Below are 12,547 nucleotides of genomic sequence, written 5' to 3' on the forward strand. Positions count from 1 at the left end.
ATAAAGGGTTAAAATTGGAGTAAGCCGTTCCTCATAAAGACTGTTGATATGTGAACTCAGAGGACAAATAAACAGATCCCTCCATTCAGGGTTCCTTCAGAGGGTCTGCCCCTAAATTCATGGATGAATGTCCCCTATTGCTGATCGGCCGTACTAAAAATGTGCGGATTAGCTCAAGCCATTTTGCTTTTCTTCTCATTTATGAAGCCAGGATGTTAACAAACACCAGACTTTTTTTTTTTTTTACTGCCACCACATATTACAGGCAGTGTCCAGACTGTGAGAAGATACTTGAGGAATTTAACAAAAAGTGTATGAAATAAAAATGAGTAACTCCACCTTTAAAAGAGTCAGATCTAGTCACATTTTTGAGAACTTAAAACTCTCTCTCTTAGTAACAAGTGCTTTCTAGTCATGACCTAACACCAGACTTGTCAGCCTTCCAGCCCCATAGAATGCTGTGAATGTGTGAATTTTCAGAGTTTTTGCAACATGTAATGATCTCCATGTGTTCTGCTGTATCACACCTTGCCTAAAGCCACACATTTAACCCGGTTTCTCAACAGCTCATGGTTAGTGAGACCCCTGCGTGGTGTGAACATCTGCTGTGGCTTTATATACTACCTAACATTATATACAACCTGAGTTCCAGGTCCATATTTTGGAATTAAGACTACTTATAGGATATGTGGGTCATGTGAACAGTCATACTTACTGCAGTCAGTAGAAAAAGTCTTTTGGGCCACAGAATGTTCTATTAACAAGGCTTACACTATCAGGGGCCAACAGCAAGGGTATATCCCCAAAATCCCCCCAATCCTCTGCTATATATAAATCTATCCACAATAATTGTTAGACAATCGATATGAACTAAATTTAAACTGCATCGACCTGATAGTGGCTGAATAATGGTCAGAGAACTCATTTTTCCCCACAAAACTCCACCTAGTGAATGAAAATGACACCATATGAACTCTGGATGGTAACCAGAAAATGGACATTTGTAAGACGATCAATATGAACCAAATTTTATCTCAATCAGCCTATTGTTGCTTGATTTATGTCCAAAAAACTGATTTTCAACTAAAGCATCCCAATTTGGATGACTTATAATACTCCACTAGGGGTCCCCTATGTTGATTACCAAGGGATACGAAATCCAACCTAATCTGTCCTAGTTATCACGTTCACCCAAAGAATATTTGACGGCGGATCCGGCAGCGGCGGTGTTCAAGGTAAAACCAATATATCCCCGAAACTCAATTTCAGGGATACAAATAGAATCACTCCTTTAGATATAAACTGCATTAGGCTGGGATTAAGTAGATACACAAAGAATCAGAAAAAACATATTCCATTCTTCTCATACTCATACTTACCCTGGCTTGTGAGAGGATGGCCTGAGCTTGAGCCTCCTGGGCTGTAACCACAGGTCCTTTGTGAGCCTCCCCGCCTGCACGGAACTGTCAACCACAAAAACAAAAGACAAACAATTAAAAACAAACTGACTTGTCCTGTTTTACAGAGACATCAAATGGCCTCCCCTAGTGAGTGTATTCGAACCTCTGCTGTGTTTAGTTAAACTTGTAAAGCTGTCACCATGCCACACACACACACACACTCACACACGCAACCACACAGAAACTGGAAAACTAACACACAACTACGGGCTTTCCCTCACATCCCCACATTCACCCACACGCACACAAATATGTGTCACCAGGCCTTTCAAGGCCTCAGTCACTGGTTCCACTCCATTGCACCGACTGACATTTACAAGGTAAGTGATTTGTAACCCAAAGAAAATACGGTCGAGATGCTTTGGCCTACTAGTGATGCTATGAGGTAAATGTATTAAATGAAGTCAGGTCACGGGCTAGTGCTTGAGATGAAAGGTGCACAGTATGAGGGAAGGCATACAGACAGACAGATAGACAGACAGCCTGGTGGGTCAGCGGCAGGACTTACTGGAAGCATCAGAATGGTACCTGGAGGCCCAGGGACACCGTCAGAACCAGGAAGACCAGGACGACCAGCAGGACCCTAGAGAGTCAGAGGAGAAAGTTGTTACTTCTCAAAATAGAAATGTTACAACCTACTCTGTACGTGTGATATAAAATGATTCCACATCCTCAAGGTAAGTTACTGGATAATCAGCTTCCAACCCTGACTCTACACAATATTATTAGAAATAAAGGTAATTTATTTGATGCTATTAGGCAACCCATTTATGGTGTAAATAGGCAACCCATTCATACTTTCATGAGATAAAATATTAATTTAACTACTTTGTCTACAATGCCCTACGGGTGGACTGCAAATTGAAAACAAGAAAAAACAACTGATAACACTAACAAAACAGCAGAAAAAGTAACAGAGCAGAGGGTGAGTGACTAATCTGCACACAGCAAACCTTCGTTATCTGTAACAATACATTCAGTAAGAAGGTATTGTGCAGTCTCTACTGCTTTTGCTTATGCCCAGCAGATAATTGACTAATCCCACTGAGGAAAATCACAGGCAAAGACAAGGCATGTATTTTCATTAAGCCGGTCTGAGACATTGCCTGCAAGAGACCCGCAAATACATAATAGAACTACAAACATGAGGCTGTAATGCAAAGTTATGACACTCATTATGACACTGAATAAAATATCACCTAAAATGAATCTAACAATAAAGTTTACTTATGATGTACTTATATTTAATTTTAAGTCTAATTCTACATTACATAATTATTTATATCTTATCTTATCTTATATATGACTTAAAAGAAAAACACAAATCCTGAGTTATGAAAATAAACACCTTTTTCTGAAATACATTTTCTGGAAAAAACAGAAATCGTCTGGCTAATGGCACCATCAGTACAATACTACATAAACATCATTTTTTTTTTCCTATTATGCTTATCTCACTGTTGTCAAACTTGACTTAACTTTCACCTATCCACACTTTACTTTGTTCATCTGAACATTAACATGAGCTACAGCTGTTGTTTGTCAGGTTCAGCTGTTCGTTGTCAGTTTGAAGCTGTGCTTTGTCAGCCAACAGCTGTATTTTGCATCCTTGTCCATACAGCGTACCTGAACATGCGGTCAGATGTCCTTTAAGGTAAACTAATGTTAGAATGCTATCACGCGAAATGTAGTATAGTATGTTTATAACCATGATAATATGCCTATCTTGGTATAAGTGGGGGTGCTTTACAGTTTTTTCCTTTCAAAATATTTATTCCATGATCATACAAAGGTTATACACTAAAGCAAAACCAATTACACTAGTAACACAAAAGAAGAAAAAGAAAAATGGAAATGGTGTCCGTATATTTTTAAATGAAAAAATAAGGTTTAAAACAATGCAGATGGTCTTAAACCCTCAGACGGCCTTCTGATTTCGGTCTTTGTAGTTTTCCAAAGTCAAGTTTCATTGCATTCTTGAACTGGTGAATATTAGATTTCCTGTCAGATCTTTTGTACTAGATGTAAAACTTTCCACATTAAATAAGAAGCTTTAAAATAAAAGCATGACTTAGTGTTTTACAGCTTTAAAGACAGAGGGCCATTAAAGGCGACAGGACATAGACATGTCTGATAAGTGAGTGGTTGAGTCAAATACTATGTACTTTAATGTGCAGGACTCTTTGTGCATGTTAATCCCTTTCTCTCTTCCTGTAGTTCAAGTCAGTGTCACTTATTTTACTTTTGAATAAATTGCCAAAAAACTGCTTCTTTGTCTGAGTACTAGTTTTGCAATTATCCACAATTTGTCTGCCCTGTGCCAGCAAGTGGACTTGGCTTAATTCACTGTTTTTCTCTGGATTGTTTGACTCCTTTGGATTTTGTTCAATGAATCACATTCCACTTGGGTGGCACTAAGCACAAGAAGAAGGGAAGGTAAAAGGAGGAAGGTGAGACTGGAGGTTGTAGTTAGGTGGGAGGAGAATGCTAAATGAATCAGCAATGGCAGAACTGTTCCAACTGACTACTTCCTGTTATTGATATCTGGGTTCTATCAAATTCATAGTATGTTTTTCTTACTGACAGACTGACTAAACGTGTATAAATATTGCTGCTCATACATTTTAATTAAAACAGAGACTAGATTTTGATTAAATAAAGACAAAAACAAATCCAAATAATCAAGATCAAGCCTAAGCTCCACTAACAGAAGGCAGAATGTCTTCAACAGTCTTGTCACGTGCAACAATTCCAGGCTGCCGGCTCAAATAGATGCCATGTGTTCCCATCTGTCTTTTCCCAAAGGTGGTAAATACTCTCCATCCACTGCTGTTATAGTAGCAGCATCTAGTGTTAATGACAGGCCTACATGATTGGGAAAGAGGAGTCCCAGAGGAAGGCAGAGAGAGACTTAGATCAGAAGGAGAAAAGGGGCGATCAAACGTTGAGTCCAGTCGGATACTGCGTAAAGGAAAACCACAAAACTACACGACTGAGTCGCTTTGAATATGCCTGTCAATCAGCACCCGGACTTTTTCTCATGGGAGGAAATGAAAAAGAAGGGGCAGAGATGTTGCATCAACCAAATATTTCGTGATGACACTGGCCGAGCAGAACAATAAGCCTTTGTACTGGAGAGGTTTGCTGGTTATACTGGAAAAGGAAACTCTGGTTATTGTATTTTAACTCTTTTGGGTGGCAGTGATTTAAGGGTTAAAATCCAGACACAGAACTGATGTGCTAAACAGGCGATGAAAGAAGGGTGGGGGTGGATGAGGAGGAAAGGTTCTACTTTTGGGAAAACAAGCTGAGATTCATCTTTCTGGAAAGGACAGGCACATATTCTGCGTCATCCAGTCTATCAAATAAACGAGTAGGATCCCACAGCTCTGGGAAAATGGGTTTGAGAAAGTTTAGCCATCAACAGATTCAACAACAAACTCCTTTAACTTCACACCATCGCAGCTGTGACTCACAACTTTTCATTGTTGGTATATTGACAATTTATGGGCATATCTCATTTGTCTGCACCACTCTTTACTAATCCCCCTTAGTGCTGCAGTAGCAAGCTGTGCCCAATTTTATTATTCATTCCATGGCATTGAGACTGTACTTTGCAGATTTCCAATAAAAAAGAAGACAGCCGGCATGTTTAAATATATGTGTGCTGTCTCTCATAATTCCAAAAGTAAGATAAATGGCTGTGGGTAAAGATGGTATTTCATCATATTTATTTCAATTAGAATAGAAAATATGTGAGAAACAGTTATTTTTTGTAACATATCTGGAATGTTTGATGATTGATGTTTGGTTATTGGTGTGTCTATGTTTTTGTAATTGACTCTTAGAGGTACAACGATAAAATTCAAGGTTCATGATGAGCAAAGAACAGGTAACAGAGCTTCCAAGAAACAGCTGTAATCAGCTCTCAGCCTTCACTTACCCTCTCACCAGGATCTCCTGGGGGACCTGGGGGACCCTGCAATCCTGGGGTACCAGGAAGACCCTAAAACCACACACGCAGAGACACACATATACTTAGCATATAATATCCTAAACTACCACTGCTAACCAACATTCCCACCACATTCAATCTATCCAGCACTGCACATGCATAGGCCAACATAGACAGAAGCACAGACATGGGTTCAAAAAGAAATAAGCCTCAAAATAATATAGCCCCCCACCCCCTTTTCCCCTGTTTCCTGCACTCACGCATACACAGACTCTTATGTACACACTTGCGTGCACACATGCACACTTTCACTGTCTCTCCCAGCTCAAGCTTCACTGGCGATCAGGGCTGACGCTCTTTCCATAAAGACATTTTTTCCCTCTTTAGCTGTTCTCCATCTGTGAAAGGCAGACAGGAGTGTGGGAGAACGTGATACTCACTGCTTGGCCGGGGGCTCCTTGGGGTCCTTCTATAAGCATCCCCTGGAAAAGTAAAAAGAGGATACAGTAGCATTATAGGGCAGCCTATAAATCCACAGGCAATGAAGAATGAGAGCCAGTCAGTGATTTGGGTTTGGGGTTTAGTTTACTTGCTGCTACAAACTATAGAGACTAACAATACTGATGCAGTTTTCTATAATCTGTGCGTGTGTGTGGTCAAAGATTTGGATGAGAAGCTGTGGTGGTAAAGATGGTATGGGAGGGGAGACTTTAACTGCAGCTGCTATTTCAGTCAATGTTTAGCCTAGTGGTAAATTGTATAGGATGGTTCTCGAAAGAACATATGTACTGTGGTATTTTGTGTAGACAGTGGTTGTTTTCTCTGTAGCAATTAGGCCAAAGATGAAAGATACATATCATCACTAGTGAAGAAAATCTTAACACTTGAGTAAATAAATCAACAAAACCAAAAAATCACTTGGACTGAAAAAGAAATGAGAGATAGCTGCTCTGTAGAATGCATTAAAACATTACAGCATGAACATTGTTTCTGACAAAAAGTGAGAAAATATGGTTTAGGACCTTTTTCAGCTGTTGTAAATGATTATATTACACTGTAAAGTGTCGTTTGAGCACCAGTTTGAAACATGCTACTCTTTTGGTTGTGCTAAGTAAAAAAACTTCAGCAAGACAGTAAGCTGGGTAGTGATGGATGGATGGATGGATGGATGGATGGATGGATGGGTGGATGGATGGATTAAACAGACAGACAGACAGACAGACAGACAGACAGATAGAAATATCAATATTTTACTTACTAGCTCAATTGCCAGCTAATGCTAGTAAGTTAATATTAGCCTTTTTAGCTGTTTAGTGTTAGCTAGCAGATGATGGATAACCACAAAGGTCCTAAGCATAAATCCATCTTCAGGTATCCAGGTAGCTAATTTAGACTGCTAGCCGTTAGCTTATCCAGGGTAAACTGAGCACTGACTTACAGATACATCATCTCCCTTTTTTTTTTTTTTTTTGACTCTACAGTTTGGTTTACCTGGAATTAAGTTGCAGATATTCACATTTTACTTACTGGCTCAATGACAGCAGGTTCACCCTTCTCTCCTTTTTCTCCCAGGTAACTTCCACCAACCTACAGACATTTGAAAAAACAGGTAAAGTTACCTTTAAAGTATAGCATCTCTAGTATAGAAAAGTGGTTCCAACAAACGTTCCATGCCCTAATGTGTATTACTCCTCAAGAGTTTTCATACAGATTACTGAAAACACTAACAAAACTGCAACAAAAGGTTTTTAAAGTGCTGACTACTTTTCTGCATGTATAAAAGGATTAAGGTAGCTTATGAAGCAAAAAGATGATTTTCTTTTCTGCCTGCTGGAAAAACAAACCTCAAGAATAATTCTACAAAAAACTATAATTCAAACTTTGGTCTGACTCCTATTTATTAAGCCAGTGACTGGAAAAAAAAGACCCCAACTGTGCACAAATGCAGGGGTCGTTACCTGACACTATCCATACAATGACTTCATAAGAGAAGAATTCAACAACCACCTACAGCAGTGTGTTCACCAACCGCTAAATTGTACAGCTTAGCCTCAAGAGGAAACTCTTTTTGGGAATGTCATGAAGAAGGCTTTAGTGTCCTAAAATTCTAGAATAAAGAATACTAATACAGTGGTAGAGATTAACCCAAAGCAGACAGATCTCAAGCCAACATCCATACGGGGGCCATGTCACTTCCTGCCTCTGAGTATCAGGATCTTGAGGCAAGGAAGGGAGCTGGATTCTTGCCATGACAGACACAGCCTCAGCAGATATTTCTCTCTGGTTTAAGCAATGGTCTAAATGGATTTGATGAAAAAAAAAATCCCAAAAGGTAGTTTTATTAGGTTTGTGACACAGATCATTGGAGGGATAACTCAAGAGGAGCTTGTCTTTAATAAACCGCAAAGGTCACTGAGGTCATGAGGTTATGGAGGGTGTGTCTACGCTGACAGCTGGGTTGACATCTGTTTATCTGTAAGAGCCTTACAAAGAGAAGGTGTGTGTTTCTGCTCACCGGTGTGCGTTTGGCTCATGTGTGCAGAATGCTCTCAGCTATAACCCGATACCATTCGAAACAACAAACAAAATGCACCGCAAACACCATCAAACAAATGCCACCAGCATCTTCTCCATCTTTCCACATTCCTGACCACAACCTCAATAACATGCCCCTCCTGATGTTACTCCCCGCCACACATCCACTTACACTGCTCTCTCTGATGTCTGTCTCCGCTGGAACACCAGGTCCAAACTCTTCCTCGTAAGTTGCGGACGTAGGCTTTCCATCGGTGGTGCCATAATCGTCATAATTGCCGTATTCGTACGCCTTCTCTACAAACTCTTTGTTGTCATAATTCTTCAAGTCATATTCCTTAAACTCATAGATTTCAGTGCCAGGATCCACGTTCTCTTTGGGGTCCACTGGGGCAGCAGTTTCCACAGCAACAGTGGGATCTGCCCCGACCTGTTCCACACCCGTGATGTAATCATCCACTATTTCTTCTTCGTAGGTCTGGGATCAATCCAGGCATCGTAAAGAGGTGGCACAGGGTGTTAAGAATGGAAGGAACATGGAGGTTTGGTTAGTGAAATGCAACCATGTGAAAATCAACTTTCACATGTTTTATAACATAAATCACAGTATTTAGCATTTTATTTAACACCAGCCAAAATGATTGAATGTCAACTAAATGAAATATCCCAAAGGAATTTTCAATTTAGTTGTGTATTGCATCCAAAACTCAACATATGGGAAACCCCACATATGTTTGTTTAACAAAGCACCATTATTAATTTTAACAGTTAATCACATTGAGGTTGTAATATGTTTGCCAAGCCATGTTACATATAAACACAATGTTAAAATATGTTCATGCGGTAAAATTAAAACCTGACCCTCACACATTGGCACTCTGCCATAATTTTAAATATTAAGGTCAAATAAACTACAAATCTTAACACAAACATTTTCTCAAGAACTCCTGCTTGAGAAGAAATGGAAATGAAAGCATGATCTTTATGAGCTGTAGAATTGTGTGTCTCAAAGGCAGGAATACCATAGCTTGTCTGTGTTAACGCAAACTTTGAGGAGGCGCAGAGGCCACATAATATCCAGTTGCATGGTGATTTACAAGCAGCACCTTGCAAATCAGGTGTTGCTTAGCTTGTTGAGAAGCATCATAGTCAAATGCACCATATCCAGGCACATTTTTTACAAGCACTGTTTTTGTGAGTGGAAATGGTCTGCTAAAAAAAAACTCACCAACTCACAAAAATAGTTGGTCATATCATGGTGTCTTAGTGTAATCCAAAACAACCAGGATAGATCAACAGTATGTTAAATCAGAAGATGTAAGAGGAGTTCTTCCATGTTCTTAGGTAGTAAATCAGGTAATGTATTTGAGATGCAGATGCATTCTTCAAGTCATATGGTTTAAGTTGGTGTAAACCTCCAACTTTTAAGCCACCAGTCAACTTCTAGATTTTAGCCCACTTTCCAACCACTTCATAATGGGATTTCTCACAACTTGGTACCAAATATAAAACTCCAAAGCTATAATTACGTGAGACTTAATGAGTTTGTACTTGGAACCATATGCACCAGTTCTTACCAGCCTTGATAAAAGGAGGCAAATGCAAACAACAAAGCCCAAGCATTGCATAGTAGTATAACAGTATTACTGTCAAAAACTTCCAGCTACAGTATCTTGTTATTGTGTTAAGTCCACAGGCAGAATGACCCTTTGACATCATCTAAATAGTTGTCTTGTGCATCTTGGTCCACGGTAATCAGACAAGTGATCCAATATGTGGCGGCATATGTTTAGTTTCCGTGGTTAACCCTCTGGTCTGTCTCTTTTAATGAATGTAATGTCTCAAGCTGACTGAAGCTGGGTTATCCACCTCAAGGTACATCACAATACAATCGGTAGACATTTGGCTGACGGAGCAAACAGCAGTATTGTTTTAGTTTAACCCCAAATGTTCCTCATTATGTTGTGTTTTATGTGATGGTTTAGCACAAATTACGACAGGATCTGCCAAATTCAGGATATGGCAGGAACAGCAGGGATGCGTCTGTCCACTGATTTTCCATTGGTTATGGTTCATTAAATGACAAAAGTTTTCCTGCCTTTATCCAGACTCTTTTTGATGGAGGCAGTTTCTCGTGGAAATCAAGGAGGAAGAAAAATAGTTTGATCTTTGGGAGACCTTACTGGGTTTCAACCTCCAAAGAAGAAGAAAATATGTTTTGTGTTTTTTTGTTTATGCTTAATTGTTTTAAATGTAAAACAGTTTTATTGAATTTTCATGTAACCCAGAAATTTAGGAAGACGAATCTGTTTATTAAGTCATTAACGCACAGAGAAAACCCCAATAGGCAACTTTAAAACAAGCCTGTGGTCTGAATTTTTGTAATTTCATTATAATAATGAAATCGGAAATGTCTAAATTAAAAGACCGTAAGGTTGCAAACCAAACAATTATATAAATCTGTTAGCATGTGTTTCTAATGATTTGGAAGTACAGTGTTCCACATTATTATAGTATTATTTAAATGGGAAAGACACAGTTGAAATTCTTAAAACACGTGTGTGTTTACTATATAGTGTCTAGGCATCAGAGTGATTTTTTTTTACTATGTTAAACCTTTAGACTAAAGAATTTGTTTTTTTTTGTTTGTTTTTTGTTTTTAATATTCAATTTTGATATTAAGATTTCAAAAACTATTTCATTCAGTGATGTTGCTTGTCACAATATTGTGACTTTGGCGCTTAAAGGGTTATACTGAATGCCCCTATGGTGACAAAACAAGTTCAGACCTAATGAAAAAAAAAAAAATAGAGAGAGATATTTGAGTTTATTAAGGCTGTTGTGTTGTTGTGTTACCTGGCCTTGTCCTCCAGACTCAGTGGGGGTTTCAGGCTGACTTCCATCCACCGTGGTGTAGTCATACTCACCAGTGTAGTAGTCACCACCCACATTTGTCTAAAATAGAGAGGGAACACCAAAAAATAAATAAACAAATAAAGTACTACAGATTACAACATAGCAACACACCTTACCAGAATGTTACAGAAATAAGTCTTAAAAACAAGTGCTTTTGTTCTATGGCATAAAATCTGCAAGAAAATATTCTAGTTGTAAATTTTGAAGTTGTCATGTTTTAAATGTTGAACATGTCAGATTGTTGCATACTTGTATGCTTATTTGTGTTTGTGTTGTCGTATCTGCTGTGCTGGGTGGTTTGTTGGTGTTAGCTGAAACCATTTCTAAGCTAACAGCTGTTTCAGATACTAACATCCATGATTTTAATACAGATGACAGGTTGTTCCTCCTGCTCCTACATGGCAATAACATTGTGTAACACTAGCTATCATTCTCTGATGTAAATACACAACCAGCTCTCAGCACAACACAGACACCAAGACAAACTTCATTTAGGTCTATGAACACTTGCAGGAGTCACAAACTGCACCTTTACTTCAGCCTATTTCTAACGAATGCCTAACTGAGACTAAATAGTTGATGATGACATTAAATGTTACTGCACATAATACAGATACAGTTGTTGTGATATAAACTCTTCATCATAACAACTGCTACATCAGATCATGCTTAGAGGAAAGCTTTTGTACAGTAGGTAAACATGAAAACATGTTAAAAATTTTGGAAGCTTAATATAAATAATGCTGTGGGTTTCATTTGTCCATACTGTCTTATTAAACAAAACTAGGTCTTATTTTCTACAATAATCATTTTGTCAAGAATTTTTGTCATGAGTTAGCAATCCCAAAGAATTATCACATCAATGCTAAGTTAGCTTAGCATTAGCAAAAACATGTCATCCCTGCTAACCCAAAAAAGGAATAAAAATAAATGAACAAGGAACAAGGTTGAAAATTGAAATTTAAAGTTAGAAACTAGAGGTAAAGTTTTTTCCCCAACCATTTTTATTTAAGACAACAGTTTGTTAGTGGAGATGTTACCTCAGTCTTGGGTGCTTCAGTTGGAGGAGTGTCAGTGGTTAACTCTCCTTCACTGTAGTCATAGAACTCACCATAGTCATAGTTAGTGTACTGTAAAGGAAAGGGAATAAGTGCAATCAGTGAATCAATGCTTTCATGTAAACAGAACAGCACAATATCTCAGAGACATATTGTGCGTGATTTACATGGCATGTAAGATTCTCAGTACCAAAACCATTTAAAGCAATTTCAAACCAGTAATTGTTTGAAATATTTTGCTTTGACATGTTATTTGGAAATAACATGTTTAAATATAGTATAAGAAACATCACATCCATCATGGAAAACTGTGCAACTTTGCATATGGATGCAAGCAACATTCTTCCCTCTCATCTCAATCCTCTATGATTCACATGACCCTGTTCAGTGGTTCATGTTTGTAACCAAGCAAATGCTAATTAAAATTCTTGTTTACTTCAAGCAGGATGTTGGAGAGCTAATATGATGCCAGAGAAAATGGCCTTTACTGCTTCATTTGTATGCTCACATTGCTGCTGGCTTTCTTTAATGGGCCCTTTAAAAAGGAAAACTCAGCTGTCTCAACTTATCGCATGTTGGCAAATTACGGGGAACATACAGAAGCAGGGGGTCAAACCATTGTT

General features: G+C 38.5%; 1 protein-coding gene across 2 annotated transcripts in view; it reads right to left on the reverse strand.

Annotated features, from left to right (window-relative positions):
* LOC115437830 (collagen alpha-1(XI) chain-like) overlaps window positions 1-12,547 on the reverse strand; it is a 144,415-nt gene that overhangs the window by 93,638 nt on the left and 38,230 nt on the right. Inside the window, exons 6-13 of one of the 2 annotated variants that reach the window (XM_030161180.1) lie at window positions 11,907-11,996; window positions 10,807-10,905; window positions 8,123-8,428; window positions 6,943-7,002; window positions 5,856-5,897; window positions 5,404-5,466; window positions 1,969-2,043; window positions 1,380-1,463 (exon numbers count right to left, since the gene is read on the reverse strand). In XM_030161180.1, coding sequence (XP_030017040.1) covers window positions 1,380-1,463; window positions 1,969-2,043; window positions 5,404-5,466; window positions 5,856-5,897; window positions 6,943-7,002; window positions 8,123-8,428; window positions 10,807-10,905; window positions 11,907-11,996 — 819 coding nt within the window. The remainder of the gene's footprint in view (window positions 1-1,379; window positions 1,464-1,968; window positions 2,044-5,403; window positions 5,467-5,855; window positions 5,898-6,942; window positions 7,003-8,122; window positions 8,429-10,806; window positions 10,906-11,906; window positions 11,997-12,547) is intronic. The other variant, XM_030161181.1, reaches the window with a different exon arrangement.

The sequence above is a fragment of the Sphaeramia orbicularis genome, chromosome 17 (assembly GCF_902148855.1).
Source record: "Sphaeramia orbicularis chromosome 17, fSphaOr1.1, whole genome shotgun sequence".
NCBI lineage: Eukaryota > Metazoa > Chordata > Actinopteri > Kurtiformes > Apogonidae > Sphaeramia > Sphaeramia orbicularis.